Source organism: Rana temporaria, chromosome 4 (genome assembly GCF_905171775.1).
Source record: "Rana temporaria chromosome 4, aRanTem1.1, whole genome shotgun sequence".
NCBI lineage: Eukaryota > Metazoa > Chordata > Amphibia > Anura > Ranidae > Rana > Rana temporaria.
The window spans coordinates 398330409-398347550 of NC_053492.1; the positions used below are offsets into that span (position 1 = coordinate 398330409).

Consider the following 17142-nt stretch of genomic DNA (forward strand, 5'->3'; position numbering starts at 1 on the left):
AGGAACGCCCATTCCCCGGAATCTTCAATGTACAATAGCACAGTGAGTACGGGGATAAAAAAATACAGACAGGCATACTGTAGCTCGCGCTACTATGCCAAATTTAATGCTAGAGGAAAAAAAAATTTTTTTTTTTTTTTTTATATAGGGTGAACCCCCGCTTTAAAGGTGCAGGAACACACCAAGCACCCAGCATGTAGCACAGTGGCTGCAAAGGTGCTGGTGCACTGCTGGACCAATACAAACACCATAGGTGAAACATAAACATGTCCACCGCCCCATCTATAGCTGCCCATAGAAGTAAGTAGCATTGGAATGCTAAAGCAGATAACAACAAAACCTGGGGAATGCCTAAGGAAAAAGCAAGCCTACTTACCGACCAGCTCTCCTTCACTTACCTTATCCTTCGATTTTGCTTTTAAATGTCCTTATTTCTTCTGAGAAATCCTCACTTCCTGTTCTTCTGTCTAACTCCACACAGTAATGCAAGCTTTCTCCCTGGTGTGGAGTGTCAAGCTCATCCCCTCCCTTGCACTACAGGAGAGTCAGGATGCTCACTAACACACATCTCCTTTCTCTATCTGCAACTTAGAGAGCGTCCTGACTCTCCTGTAGTCCAAGGGATGGGGCGAGCACGGTACTCCACAGCAGGAAAAAAGCCTTGCATTACTGTGTGTAGTTACAGACAGAAGAAAAGGAAGTGAGGATTTCTCAGAAGAAATAAGGACATTTAAAAGCAAAATCGAAGGATGTGGTAAGTGAAGGAGGACTGTACTAAGGTAAAGGAAGCCATTTAGGAAAAAAAAAAAAATGTATCTTTACAACCCCTGTATTTACATATGTGGATTTCACTTGAGAATATACATCAGCACCTATTGTAATATCCTAAGCTAGTTGTAGTCTTGATTATGAGGACTTATGCATTTAGATCTAAAAGCATGGATATGATAAGGAAGATAGTGAAATTGGGGTAGATTCACAAAGAGATACGACGGCGTATCTCCTGATACGCCGTCGTATCTCTGAGATCCGACGGTCGGATCTATGCGACTGATTCATAAGAATCAGTTACGCATAGATCTCCCTTAGATCCGACAGGTGTAAGTGACTTACACCGTCAGATCTTAGGCTGCAATCTTCCGCTGGCCGCTAGGTGGCGTTTCGTGTTTTACTCGCGACGAATATGCAAATGAGGAGATACGCCGATTCAGAAACGAACGCCCGCCCGTCGCTTTTTTTTTTAAGTCGTTTGCGTTCGGCTTTTTCCGGCGGATAGTTACCCCTGCTATATGAGGGGTAGCTAATGTTAAGTATGGCCGTCCTTCCCGCGCCGAGTTTTGAATTTTTACGTTGTTTGCGCAAGTCGGTCGCGAATACGGATGGCCGTAATTTACGTTGACGCCGAAATCAATGACGTCCTAGCCACGTCATTTGGAGCATGTGCACTGGGAAATTTCGCCGGCGGCGCATGCGCAGTTAAATCAGCGCGGGGACGCGCCTGATTTAAATTGTACACTCCCCCTAGCCGCGGAATTTGAATTCCGCCGGGGGAGTTACGATCCGCCGGTGCAAGTTTGGAGGTAAGTGCTTTCTGAATACTGCACTAGCCTCGCAAATTGCGCCGGCGGTTCGTAAATCAGATAGATTAGCGGATCTTTAGATCCGCGTAATCTGAAGCTACCCCATTGTGTTGAAAAAAAAAAAAAAAGGAATAAAAATATGTGTATGGAATCTTACAACTAGGCTGGTAATGTCATGGTAAAGGCCACCCCTGGTTCTTCACAGTACTAATTGAATCATTAGAAGAAGGAAAATCACCGCTCAAGGTGGGTCTGCTATAGGGTCATACACAGGTGTAGGATTACAAGGGTGCTGGCAGTGCACTAGGCAAGCATTGGCGTAAAATGAAGGATGGATGGCCGCACTCCAAACCAAACAGGTTGTCTTTATTTAAACGAACAGCAAAAACATACCAGATCACAGCAACAGAAACAGGAGGATAACCGACGTTTCGCACGGACTTAGTGCTTATTCATGAATAAGCACTAAGTCAGTGCGAAACGTCGGTTATCCTCCTGTTTCTGTTGCTGTGATCTGGTATGTTTTTGCTGTTCGTTTAAATAAAGACAACCTGTTTGGTTTGGAGTGCGGCCATCCATCCTTCATTTTACGCCACTAATTGAATCATAGTGACAACAACATAGACTTTAAAGTCAGGTTTAAGTCCGTTTCGAACAGCTTACAATACCTAATGTTTGTATAATTAGAGGGTTGTCATGCTACTAAGCAGCCCATTCTGCTCTCCTGGAAAAAAGCCTGCACAGTATTGGGAAAATTATTTTCTCAAAATGCTTATAGATACAGAGGTAAATAGGGGCTTGTTTTAAAGTGCTTTCATGACTGCACATGTAAATATTTTAGTTTGCATGCTTTGGACACAGGTTCACGTTAAGCCACAAATCGTGTAAATAAGATGTATAGAAATATTAATGTAAACATCTACAAATGTCACTTTCCATGTCCTGTTGGAGATATTAAAATTAAGAATTACGGTAGAGATTCAGATCCAAATTCATTATTCTTTATGATCTTGATGATGCCATTCAATTATCTCTACAAGTATTTTTGATCAAAATCTAAAAAAAAAAAAACTCACCTTGAGGTTTTATTTTATGGTTTTTACATTGGGCATGGTTGCCCAGTCCTTCACTCCTTTGGTCTTTGTTTGGAAGAGAGCAGCTCTGGGACTCTGAGCTAGAATTAGAGGTTAAAACATTTTCATTTCTTGCAGTTTGAAGGTGAGCCTACAAAAAAAAAAAAAAAAAAGAGAGAAACGTAAACAATGTAATTTGATGCAATTTAAAGTGTTACTAAACCCAGGACCCTGCATTCACTATATTGGATATCTTGCAGTACACAGAACATGGAAATGCAATCGTTTTAGTAAACAGAAGCTACTAAATACCTTTTCTCATGAGCAGTTAGAGCAGTCTTGTGACTTCTATCAGTGTCTGCTTTTAGCTTGTAGGAGGAGTTTTAATTCTACTCCAACTGTCCTATGATGCTGCAGGACCCCTGACCTTCTTTCTGGACAGTGTTGATTGGTCCTATGCTGATCACATGCACTCTCCCAAGAAAAAAAAAAACCCTCTAGCAATACACACCAAACTGAGCATGTGCAGAGTGCCCCCAAGGCTCTGCTCTCTCCCCCCCACCTGCCAGCTACTGTGTCTGTTAGCCATCTCCACTGTGCCCCCCCCCCGCTGCTATTAGTAATAAAACAAAATCTTAAACTGTCACTGTCAGACCCTCTTTACGTAGCCATAACACATTGTAATTATTTTATTCAAAACAAAGGCTCTAAATACAGTTTTGCAGCCATCTTCAGGCCAGTCACGTGACTTCTCGTGAAATGTTCCCTGTGCCACTGGCTACAATACAACCCCGAATGCATGATTGATCCATCCCCATGCTTAACAGTTGGACAGAGGTTCTTTTCATTAAATTCTGTGCCCTTTCTTCTCCAAACGTACCTTTGCTCATTCCGGCCTAAAAGTTCTATTTTAACCTCATCGCTCCACAGAACTTGTTTCCAAAATGCATCAGGCTTGTCTATATGTTCATCTGCAAAGTTCAAACTCAGATTTTTGTGGCGAGGACGTAGAAGAGTTTTTCTTCTGATGGCTCTTCGATGAAGACCATATTTGTACAAGTATCTCTTTATAGTGGAATAGTGTACCACAACTCCAGTGTTTGCCAGATCTTCCTGGAGGGATCGTGCAGTCAAACGTGGGTTTTGAATTGCTTTTCTAACAATCCTGCAAGCTGTTCTGTCTGATATTTTTCTTGGTCTTCCAGATCTTGCTTTAACTTCCACTGTTCCTGATGACTGCCATTTCTTAATTACATTCCGAACAAAGGATATTGACATCTGAAAACGCTTTGCTATCTTCTTATAGCCTTCTCCAGCTTTGTGAGCGTCAACTATTTTCACTTTTCTAGACAACTGCTTAGAAGAACCCATGATGCTGATTGTTGGGGCAAGGTCAGATGAGTCTGGGCATTTAAAACCTTTGAGATTGACATCACCTGGTCTTCCCAGACGATGATTGAGAACAATCCATGACACTGGCAGGTCTCAGCTTTGCAAAGGGGGCAGTGCATGCTCTAAATTCTGCAGGGTGCCCAAACTTTTGCAGATGCCATTTGTTTGTTTTCTGTAATTTTGAAAGTGTAAATGATGGAAATAAAATCTAATTTTTTGACATATTATAAGAATGTCTAATCTGTAATTTGATGCCTTTTGGAGATTTTTCCATCTTTCCTTGGCTTCGTTATGCACATTAAAGGGTCACTAAAGGAATTTTTTTTTTTAGCTAAATAGCTTCCTTTACCTTACTGCAGTCCTGGTTTCATGTCCTCATTGTTCGTTTTTGCTTTGATGTTGCTGTAATTCCTCTCTGTTCTGGACACATCCTGGTTGCCTGTTTCCTGATAACCACAGTACTGGGAGATTTCTCACGGTGGTCACTAATCAAAGAGGTGTGATTACTGTGTGTAAAACAAAACTGGATTGGTGCTGAGGAGTTTTAGACAAAGTATCACTGCTCTCTATTGGCTGACTGCCCTCTAGTGGCTCTGTACATCAGAGAACCAGGAAACAACAGCAAAAACGAAACTACACTGCAGGCACATTATATGATTGTTTTTTTATCTATTTTTAATCATTTTTAAAAGGAATCAGTTAACTATTATGTCTCTATGCCCTGTAAACAGTCATTTCAGCTAAAAAAACTTTTTCCTTTAGTGACCCTTTAATACAAATTTTTACATGGGGTGCCCAAACTTTCGATCCCCACTGTGTATATATATATATATATATATATATATATATATATATATATATATATATATATATATATATATATATTTTTTTTTTTTTTTAAAGTTTATTACTGTTTTACAAACTGATTTACTTTACACAGATCTAGCTTCTTGTATTTATTACCTTCCTTAAGAAGCTTCTGCACAGACAAAGACCTTACAAGACTTTAATCTCCCTGAATCCTTCACACCCCAACATTGGAAGTATCAGTCACAAAAAAAGGAATTTCCATACAACCTCAGCATAGGCCAAGGCAATCCTACAACCCCATATAGAAATATAAAGGGAGGGTGCGAGAGATATACAGAACTTCAATCCGTATCCATGTCCAATGCTACTGTATTGTTAAGAACAACGTGCTTATAAAAAGTTCAAGGTGGAATTTCTTTTTTAAATTGACAGTTGCCGATATTCTTTTCTTAAAGGATAAATGAAAGAAGTTCAATGGGGAGTTCTCGCTTTTGATAAAACCTAAAAACCCAGACAAAAGGAAAACAAAAGGGCAGTAATTTCATAGATCCATTAAAACTATTCTTCTAAAGAGCTTATTAACTTGAGTTGAAAATCCACTACGGAGGATAAGTGCCACTCTCACGTGAACTTTCAGTGGCTGGAGGGAGATTCTTTTTTTCTTTTTTACAAAAATTAGATCACTGCGTTTCAGAATAAAAAATGGAGGGCTAATAGTTTTAATGTAATCAAATCCATTATGTGCTACATTTAAAGGCCCACTATAGTGAAAAATACTCCGATAACTGTATGTGGTTAATACTTGTAATGATAGTATTTAGCATATAAATGTATTTTTCTTTATTATTTCACAGACCTTTATTTTCATTTCTCCCCACCTTTACATGCAGACCAAAATGTCCAGCAAAAGTGACAATTACAGGGCATTGGACAAACCATATAACACTGCCAGGGGAGATTACAATGATAATCGTTTAATTATATAGTATAACCACTTGCCCTACTGGGACAATTCTGATATTTCTCTCATGCATAGAAAAATCTTTTTTTTTTTTTTGCTAGAAAAATACTTAGAAACTCCCCAGCATTACCATATATACTCGAGTATAAGCCGAGTTTTTCAGCACATTTTTTTGTGCTGAAAATGCCCCCCTCGGCTTCTACTCGAGTCACCTTTCTGCGCCTGATCTCCCGGACTTTGGGGACCCGGTACCGGCCGGCTGTAAGTTCCCTAGACCCCAAACTTTGCATGTAGCTCCACTCTTTTCTCTGTGCAAAGTTTGTTGTCCGGGGGACCTACGGCCGGGAAGCACCGATTTTTCAAAGCTGGGCACCCCTTCCATAGACTCCCATGTTAAACATCGGTCTAGTCATGGACACAGTTAGGCATGGCCACAGTGAGGCATGGACACAGGGAGGCATGCACATGGACACAGTGAGGCAACGTGAGGCATGCAGATGGACACCCTAGGCCAGTGATGGCGAACCTTTTTGAGCCCGAGTGCCCAAACCGCGACGCAAAACCAACGTATTTCTTTCAAAGTGCCAACACAGAATTAAACCCACCAGCGGCTCTGTACAGAGGATGGGACTGATCATCCTTCTCTGAATGAGCCCTAAGAGGTAAGAAACGTAAGATTCTGCCAGATTCGCTCAGAATGCAGGGTTCAGGAATGCATTGTGCTTAGAATGCACTGTGCAACATACACTGACCTACCTTACACATGCACTGACCTACCTAATGAGGCACAATGTTTCCCAATGACACCAATAATGAGGCACGACACCAATGAGGGGGGTAAAATGTTTCCCAATTACACGAATAATGAGGCCAAATAACAGCAATGATGGGGCACAAGGTTTCCAAATGAGGCACAATGACACCAATGAGGGGGTAAAATGTTTCCCAATGACACTAGGAATGAGGCCAAATAACAGCAATGATGGGGCATATGGTTTCCAAATGAGGCACAATGACACCAATGAGGGGGGTAAAATGTTTCCCAATAACACTAAGAATGAGGCCAAATAACAGCAATGATGGGGCACATGGTTTCCAAATGAGGCACAATGACACCAATGAGGGGGTAAAATGTTTCCCAATGACACTAAGAATGAGGCCAAATAACAGCAATGATGGGGCATATGGTTTCCAAATGAGGCACAATGACACCAATGAGGGGGTAAAATGTTTCCCAATTACACTAATAATGAGGCCAAATAACAGCAATGATGGGGCACAAGGTTTCCAAATGACACCTATAATAAGGCACAATGTCCCAATGACACTAAGAATGAGGCCAAATAACAGCAATGATGGGGCACAAGGTTTCCAAATGAGGCACAATGACACCAATGAGGGGGGTAAAATGTTTCCCAATTACACTAATAATGAGGCCAAATAACAGCAATGATGGGGCACAAGGTTTCCAAATGAGGCACAATGACACCAATGAGGGGGGTAAAATGTTTCCCAATTACACTAATAATGAGGCCCAATGATGGGGTACAAGGTTTCCCAATGATACCAATAATGAGGCCCAATGACACCAATGATGGGGTACAAGGATTCACAATGATACCAATAATAACGGGGCACAATTCCCAGGGCTGCTGTTTAAAAATGTATATATATATATATTTTTTTTTTCCAATGAAGAAAAACGATAATTTCACCCAACAAAGTGTATGACAAGCAAGTGTATTGGCAAAGAGAAAATCTGCAAAGGCACTTTCTGGAGAGATTCCCAGGAAATCTTTTATTTTGGGGGTTAATCTGGATCCTAGACACAGGGCAAGGATGAAGGAGGTGAAACCAGACAGGAAGGAGTTGAAGTTGAAGGGGAAGGTACCTCCAGCAGTTGGTATGGTTAGCATGGCTCCGGTCAGCAGGATGTACATTAGGAGCTTAAACCTCGGCCTCTAAGAAGCAGGACTCCACAAACAGAACTGATCTACACATGATGTCCACATCTCACCTGTCTCCAGTGTCTGTGTCTCCCAATCCGACAGCGCGTTCCCGCCCGCACATCACCATTGATTCCAGCCGCATGGGAGCCATGTTCTCTGTCACACCCACCCCAGACACATCACCGCTGGCCCCAGAGACTTGTGGGAGCCGGGTCTTATCATTCACGCCCACCTCAGACACGTCATTGCTTGCCCTAGAGACCTGTGGGATGTGTAGTTTGATGGGGGCCGAATAAGTTTCTATTGTCCGAGGATTTTTTACAACACCGGTCGGTGTTTGCTTTTCTCCTGGCGTGCCCACAGAGAGGGCTTGACGTGCCAGGTGTGGCACGCGTGCCACGCGTTCGCCATCACTGCCCTAGGCTTATACTCGAGTCAATACATTTTCCCATTTTTTGTGGTAAAATTAGGTGCCTCGGCTTATATTCAGGTTGGCTTATACTCAGGTATATACAGTATATATATATTTTTAAAACCGAGGCTCTAGAGAATAAAATTGGAAGTGTTACAAATTTCAAAGTCACATGGTATTTACGCAGCAGTTTTTCCAACGCATCTTTTTGGGACAAAATATACTTAAAGCGGAGTTCCGGCCACAATTTCACTTTTTATATATAAATACCCCTGTAATACACAAGCTTAATGTATTCTAGTACAGTTAGTCTGTAAACTAAGGTCCGTTTTGTTAGGTTGTTACAGCATTTAGACACTTTATAAAATAGAAATTGACTGGGGCCATCTTAAGTGTGGGCATCATGAAGCCAGACTGTATGACTTCCTGGATTTCAGCCTTGCAGATCTTGCACATGCTCAGTGCTGCACAAGCAGTGTAATAGGTTTCAGATCAGGTTTCAGCACCTGTACTGTCCAAGTCACATGATTCTTCGAGACTGGGGAGTGCACAGACTCCTGGAAAGTTACACCCACTACATTCCCAGGAGTCTGTGCGGTGTAGGTTAGGAAGCATTAAGCACCTAGGTGCAGGAAGTGGGAAGATTAACTATTCTGCCTAGCAACAACACTTTGAAGACATCTAAAAAAAAAAAAAAAAAAAAATTCTTAAAAGGACTAATGACATTTTTTTAAAACTACTGATGTAATGTTATATTTATGGGTGGAACTCCACTTTAATAATGAAATTTGAGAGAACATATACACAATATAACCACTTCAGCCCTGGAAGGATTTATCCCCTCAATGACCAGGCCATTTTTTGTGATACGGCACTGCGTCGCTTTAACTGACCATTTGCGCCGTCGTGCGATTCTGTAACCAAACACAATTTAGGTCCTTTTTTTCTCAGAAATAGAGTTTTATTTTGGTAGTATTTGATCACCCCTGGAGTTTTTTTTTATTTTATTTTGCACTATAAACAAAAAAAAGCGACAATTTAAAAAATATATAATGTTTTTGCTTTTTACTATAATAAATATCCCAAATAAAAAAAATGAATTTCTTTAACAGTTTAGGCCAATATGTATTCTTCTACATATTTTTGGTAGAAAAAAAAACAAAAACAAGTTATAGCGTCTACAAAATAGGGGATATATTTATTGCATTTTTGTTTTTACTAGTAATGGTAGTGATCTGCGATTTTTGCGGGGCTGCGACATTGCGGTGGACAGATCGGACACTTTTTACACTTTTTTTGGGACCAGTGACATTATTACAATGATCAGAGCTAAAAATAGCCACTCAGCACTGTATAAATAACATTGACAGGGAAGGGGTTAACACTAGGGGGAGATCAAGCGGTTAAGTGTTCCCTAGGGAGGTTTTTCTAACTGTGGGGGAGTGTACTGACTGGGAGTACAGAGGGAAACAGACGATCTCCCTCTACTCCCCTGACATAACTGAGATCTGTTTGTTTACATTGACAGATCTCCGTTCTGGCTCTCTGTGGAGCAATCGCAGGTGCCGGCAGACATCATGGCCGCTGGTCATGCGCATCGGCTCCAACGACACGCCACCGACGAGGGACCGCTGTACCGGTATGGTGCTTTGCACAGCTACGCCAACCTGCGTCAGCTGGTCGGTAAGCACATAATAACCGAATTTTGTGAAAAATATATAAGATATTACCCTGAGTAAATAGATGGCAAATGTGTTATGCTTTAAAATTGAGCATGCCCATGGAATGGCAGAAAAACTATAGTACATTAAATTATCCATAGGGGATGCTTTAAAAGCATTTAAAGGTTACTAGTTTACAGTTATACAGGGGGTGGGGGTCTGGTGCTAGAATTATTGTTCTCGCTCTGACATTCGAGGCGATACCAGGAACTACATGCATTCATATTTGCACATGAGCACAGGGAACGGGGGCACTTTAAATGTTTTTAAAAATATTTTTGTATTTATTTGATTTCAGTATTTTTTTTAACACTGTACTTCTGGGGTCGGCAACCTGACGATCGCGGTCCACCTGTCGACCGCCTGCAGGTGACAGGTAGACCGCGAACAGGTTCCTGCGCCGCCAGAACCAATGTTATTGCTATCACAAGGGATGAACAACATCCTTTGTAAAAGCATGGGCTGTGACAAGTCCTCTTTTTGGAGACATCTTGAGGTTCATTAGACCCCAAATCTCTCCTCTTGCCCATGCCCCTTACAGTTTCTGATCTCACAAAGAGGGAGAAACAACGTTCATTCCTCTCTCTGTTCAGTGCACCGGATGCCACCAGTCAGGTGGATCCCCGGGCTCCCTGATTCAATGGGGACAGCCTTCCCAGAAGAGTTGAGGCTGTTATACCTGCAAAAGGTGGGCCCACGCAATACTGAACCCTACGGACGAAGACGCCATTAAAGATCATGTGTGTAAGGGCAGGCATCCCAATACTTTTGGTAATCGTGTATATAATAGGAAAGAGATCTTGCAAGCTACCAGAGATAGTCAATTTAAACGTCTGCGTGTTTATTATATATAGTCATGTCCAAAATTGTTGTCACCCCAGAAATTTTGAAAGGGTGCCAGGAATTTTGACCAGCCCATTTTTGGATTTTTTGTGACATTATGTCCAATTTGCTTTTTTTCCTCCTTTTTTTTGTTTTGTTCCAATACACACAAAGGGAACACACATGACTGTGTGTGTGTGTGTGTGTGTGTGTGTGTGTGTGTGTGTGTGTGTGTGTGTGTGTGTGTGTGTGTGTGTGTGTATGTATATATATATATATATATATATATATATATATATATATATATATATATATATATATATATATATATATATATATATATATATATATATATATATATATATATATACACACACATACATACATACACACATATATATATATATATATATATATATATATAAAATTATGTAGTTGTTGCTGACACTAATGACACTCCCATATATTTGTGTTAAAAACGTATTTTAAACAAGTGCTGCATGTTGGTTTAATTAAATAGTGTATATAATGTTTATTTTTAATAATTTTTTATTTCAATTCAATTGAATTGCATTCGCGTCATCGTCACTTAAAGCGGTAGTAAACCGCAGATGGTAAAAAAAAAAATTCAAAGGCAATGTCATAATGTGCATCTAAATTGCGATTGCTTTTTTATGCATAAAATAGTATATTCATGCCGTTACTAGCTTTAAGGAGCGTTACTGGCATTTATGCCCATAAACAATATGGCGCTTTTTTACCGAATGTTTGCATCTCACAGCGAGGCTTGGTTCTATAACTAGTGGTGAGTCAGTGCTTTGCCTTATCCCCATTGAGGACGTCAGATGTGACGAAATGTGTCTCGGGGGGCACGCAGTGACATCACCACGCAGCTCGTTCGAGTATACGGTTTACCGGAGGAGTGTCCAGGGTGTCTGCATTGGGACCGAGGTCCATTCTACACAGTACACAAGCTAAAGGCCGTGGCTAGGTCATGTGCTTTTTAGCTTATTTTTGGTAAGCGGACAATTTATCTACAGTGGTGGGCACTTTGGTTTGCAAGCACTGTGGTGTTACCCGATTGGACTTTTGGACTTGTACAATCTATGGTCCTTCGGTGACCTTTTGCTTTTTATGTTATATTGGCACCATTAGTCACTTTTGGGATTGCTACATATTATCAGTCATATTTTTTTCTTTCTTGAGGACTGATTTAAACTAACTTCTATTGGTGCAGCTCTTCTTTTATTTATGTACATTTGTGTTTATCCCACTAGCTGCTGCCTTTGTTTTTTGATTTAAAACAATTTGTCTTAGCGCAGTTTTTTCAAATTTTATAATGTGTATCGTATTCTACCACATTATCAGAAACGTGCCCTCCTTCGCTGCAATGTCGGTGCTGGGAGGGCTGAGATCTTCCCCCGGTCTTCCTTCCGGGTTCGAGGCCGCTGGCTATATGAGTGGATAGGGGCGCAATGACATCACTCCCGCAATTTCCAAGACAGGCACTGTAAGCCGGACCTTCAGAGCACATGCGTCGAGGATGTCATAGGCTGCATGAACTCAGAATATCTCCTAAACTGTGCAAGTCACAATACCTACAGGTCAGCCTTATTATAGGCTTACCTTTAGTACAAAGTAGTAGTACTGAGTTTATTACGTCTTTAAGATTTTTTTTCTCTCTTCTACTTGGTCAAAAAATCATTGGGTTGCATTTATCAGCTACATGGCACATTAGCAATTGTAAGTTTGACATATTGCAATATCTCCAATTTTGCATGAAAGCCAAAAGTACTAGGGATTTCAACCAGAACTACAGAGAACTATAGACATTCAGGATCTCAATGCCAGCTCAGTGATGCCCAGGAAAATGTTAACGGCTGCAGGCTCTGGATACAATATTCTTTCCACCTACAAATATTTCAGTGAGAGGAGGAAATAAAGCCTAATGTAAAAAAAAAAATGACATTTATCCACCCAAATGACGAAGAATGTGTACGTAGATAGGAGAGGTGATGGTTTCAGGGCTATCAGATGGGTATCACTCCTTTACTGTCCTTGAAGCATCACCAAGATGAATGCCATCTGACTGTTTTTAACAGGTATCATTGTGAACTGAAATAATTATCCCTTTTACACATCTATGAAATTCCAAAGACATGGATTGCATCCCTTATTATATTCAGCATTGAAGAGGGTCATCGCAGTTGAGACATAATATTACAAATGGTTTTTGTTTTTATGCAAGTACAAATAGCCACTTTACACAAAGCGCATGTGCTTCATTCCAGGTTTGATGGGAATTTCATACTCATAGTAATTAAACTAACTGCCTGACACTACACAATGCTACTAAGACAAGCGCCTGCTATAATGGAGTGAATCAAGCTTGCTTACTTGTAAACGCATTCCCCCGCTACCATGTCGCTTACAAAAGACACCAATACAAGGTTAATTTGCTTCGCTCCAAAGGGCATATTCCAAGGCCACTCTTCTAGTTAGGAAAAGACTCCAAGGCTAGTCTCTTACAAAGTGAAGAACACTTTAATAAGCTATTAAAACGACAATGTCACTCTAAGAAATACAAATGAAAGTGAAACCATGAAATAAACACAATGGAATGATATCTGTTTAAACGCATTCATATATGGATCCTAGCCTCCATTATCATTTTACAGATTTCTAACCAACAGTCTACATATTTTCCCTTATTCTACAACTAAAGATATTCTGTATTCATGTTACATTTTTAAAACACATTCCTCAAAATGTGAAGACTAATGCCGCGTACACACGATCGGAAAATCCAACAAGAAAACTGGGTTTTTTTTTCCAACTGAATCTTGGCTCAAACTTGTCTTGCATACACACGGTCACACAAAAATTCCGACCGTCAAGAACGCGGTGACGTACAACACTATAAAATGATGTTCAATGATTCTGAGCATGCGTCAAATTGATACCGAGCATGCGTAGGATTTCTGCGCGTCGGAATTGCATACAGACAATCAGAATTTCCTCCAAGAACAGCTCTTTTTTTTTTCTTGGCGGAAATTCAGACAGAAACATTCTGATGGAGCCTACACACGGTTGGAATTTCTGACCAAAAGCTCACATCGGACTTTTCTTATCGGAATTTCCGATCGTGTGTACGCGGCATTAGGAATCTAGGTAAAGAAAATAACAACAGAATCAATTTTACATTTGAAACCGAAATTATGCCGCTTCTACAAAAGAATCATGAACATTTTGGGCCCTATTATCCATCTCTCTCTTACATACAGTACAGCCTCGTACACACGATCAGACTTCCGTCAGACTTTTCCGTGGATTTTTGTCCGAAGGGCTTTGTCCGTGAACTTGGTATGCATACACATGGCAGAACATTTTCAGCCAACAAACACGAACGTAGTGACGTACTACGTGTTTGTTCAGCTCTTTAGCGCCACCCTTTGGGCAACTTCTGCTAATGTTGTCTTATGGTTAGCATTGGTTTGGAGCATGCGTGTTTGCACTTTGGATTTTAGTCCGAAGGACTTGTGTACACGCGATGGGATAATCCGACTTAACACATTTATTGTCAGACAGTTGGTGAGCATGAACAGCCAACATTTGTTGTCATTAATTCCGCCAACAATTGTCCGATGGAGCATACACATGGTTGGATTATCCGACACAACACGTCCATCAGACAATTATTGACGTAAAATCTGATCGTGTGTACGGGTCTTAAGTCTGATAGAAGGGACTTTTTGATGTGAAATGTATCAGTGGAGCTACCACCCATGGTTTCAATATATTGGAAAAGATTTGGGTTGCCACAACACCTGTCCTTGCAGTATTGAGTGGTTTCCCCATGTTAGAGAGCAGGTACACACATCAAGATCTAAGGAATAACAACTATTCAAGAGCTATATAATCAGATATCTAAAAAAAAAGAGATTTTTAATACAGCTTACCTGTAAAATCTTTTTCTTGGAGTACATCACGGGACACAGAGCGGCATTCATTACTATATGGGTTATATGGAGTACCTTCAGGTGATGGACACTGGCAATCTCAAACAGGAAATGCCCCTCCCTATATAACCCCCTCCCATAGGAGGAGTACCTCAGTTTTGTAGCAAGCAGTATGCCTCCCAAAATGGTCCTCAAAAGAGGGGTGGGAGCTCTGTGTCCCGTGATGTACTCCAAGAAAAAGATTTTACAGGTAAGCTGTATTAAAAATCTCTTTTTCTTTATCGTTACATCACGGGACACAGAGCGGCATTCATTACTATATGGGATGTCCCAAAGCAATGCTTACAATGAGGGGAGGGAGAACATCTCCAAGACAAGAGGATTTAATTTAGAGGTATACTCAAATCATAATAAATCCAACTTAGTTGAGAAAAATAATTTTAAATTTTAAATTTAACTCAAAAAAAGGGGAGCCCCCGGAATCCGAGGGTCTCAAACTGCAGCCTGCAGTACTGCCTGCCCAAAGGCTGTATCAGTATTCCTTCTTACGTCCAACTGGTAGAATCTTGTAAACGTGTGGACAGAAGACCAGGTTGCCGCCTTGCAAACTTGAGCCATAGAGATCTGGTGGTGTGCTGCCCAGGAGGCGCCCATGGCCCTAGTAGAATGAGCCTTTAATGATACTGGAGGAGGCAACCCTTTCAAGCCGTAGGCTTGAGTGATTAATTGCTTAATCCACCTAGAAATGGTGGACTTTGCAGCTGCCTGCCCCTTCTTGGGCCCATCCGGTAAAATGAACAGCACATCTGTTTTCCGGATCTTCTTTGTAGCTTTAAGATAGGCCTTCATGGCCCTGACAATATCCAAGGTATGCAGCAACCCTTCCTTTCTGGAAGTGGGTTTAGGGAAGAAGGATGGTAATACCAAATCCTGGTTCAAATGAAAACTGGATATAACCTTCGGTAGGAAGGAAGGATGAGGGCGGAGAACGACCCTGTCCTTATGAAAAATAAGATATGGTTCCTTACAGGATAAGGCCGCCAGTTCCGAAACTCTTCTTGCGGAAACTATGGCAACCAAAAATACTAACTTCCTTGTCAGTAAAACCAAAGGAATTTCAGCCAACGGCTCAAACGGTTGTTTCTGTAAACTTGACAGTACAAGATTTAAATCCCACGGACAAAGTGGGGATTTAACTGGAGGTTTAATACGTAAGACCCCTTGAAGGAAGGTCTTAACCAGCGAGTGGGTGGCCAGCGGCCGCTGAAACCATACTGACAGAGCAGAAATCTGTCCTTCGATTGTGCTTAATGCCAATCCTTTATCCACTCCTAGCTGGAGAAAACTTAAAACTCTATCGATGGTGAATTTGCGAGGAAGCCATAGCTTGGACTCACACCAGCCTACATAGGCCTTCCAGACCCTGTGATAAATCACCCTAGAGACCGGTTTCCTGGCTCTGATTAGGGTAGAGATTACTTTCTGAGACAGACCTCTACCCCTCAGAATCAGGGATTCAGCTTCCAGGCCGTCAAATTTAGATGCCGTAAGGCAGGGTGGAGGATCGGACCTTGCGATAGCAGGTCTGGCCTTAGAGGCAGAGTCCAAGGGTCTCCCACTACCATCCTTAGGATTAGTGAGTACCATGCCCTTCTGGGCCATGCTGGAGCTACCAGGATAACTGGTATGTGCTCCACCCGGATCCTGCGCAGCAGGCGGGGTAGTAACTGGAGCGGGGGAAACGCATAAAGAAGTTTGAACTGATGCCAAGGGCAAACCAGCGCATCGGTTCCGCAGGCCATCGGATCCCTTGAGCGGGACATGAACCTGTCTAGCTTCTTGTTGAGTCTCGATGCCATGATATCCACGTCCGGCACTCCCCATTTTTGGCAGAGTGCTTGAAAGACTTGTGGATGCAGAGACCATTCCCCCGGCAATAGAGTCTGGCGGCTTAAGAAGTCCGCCTGAAAGTTGTCCACTCCTGGAATGAATATTGCCGATATGCAGGGCACATGAGCCTCTGCCCATAGGAGAATCAAGCTCACCTCTCTCTGAGCGGCTTGACTCCTGGTTCCCCCTTGGTGATTTATGTATGCCACGGCCGTGGCATTGTCTGATTGAATTCTCACCGGGAACCCCTGCAATTTTGACGTCCAAGCCCTGAGGGCTAGTCGAGCAGCTCTGAGCTCCAAGATGTTGATGGGCAACTGCTTCTCTGGTTTTGCCCAAGTACCTTGGCGAGTGCAACCATCCAAAATTGCTCCCCAGCCCGTCAGGCTGGCGTCTGTGGTCACTATCTTCCAAGCCACTGGGCTGAAAGACTTCCCCTTCAGTAGATTCTGAGGGTCTAACCACCAACACAGACTTTGTCGGACTCTTGATGAGAGCGGCAACGGGATATCCAAGGCCTGTGGCCTTCTGCTCCATGCTGACAGGATGGCTGCCTGCAGGATGCGAGTGTGG

At 41.8% G+C, this 17142-nt stretch overlaps 1 protein-coding gene across 2 annotated transcripts in view; it reads right to left on the reverse strand.

Moving 5' to 3' along the window:
• KIZ (kizuna centrosomal protein) overlaps positions 1 to 17142 on the reverse strand; it is a 247657-nt gene that overhangs the window by 130562 nt on the left and 99953 nt on the right. For both annotated transcript variants that reach the window (XM_040351175.1, XM_040351176.1), the window contains exon 9: positions 2657 to 2804. In XM_040351175.1, coding sequence (XP_040207109.1) covers positions 2657 to 2804 — 148 coding nt within the window. The remainder of the gene's footprint in view (positions 1 to 2656; positions 2805 to 17142) is intronic.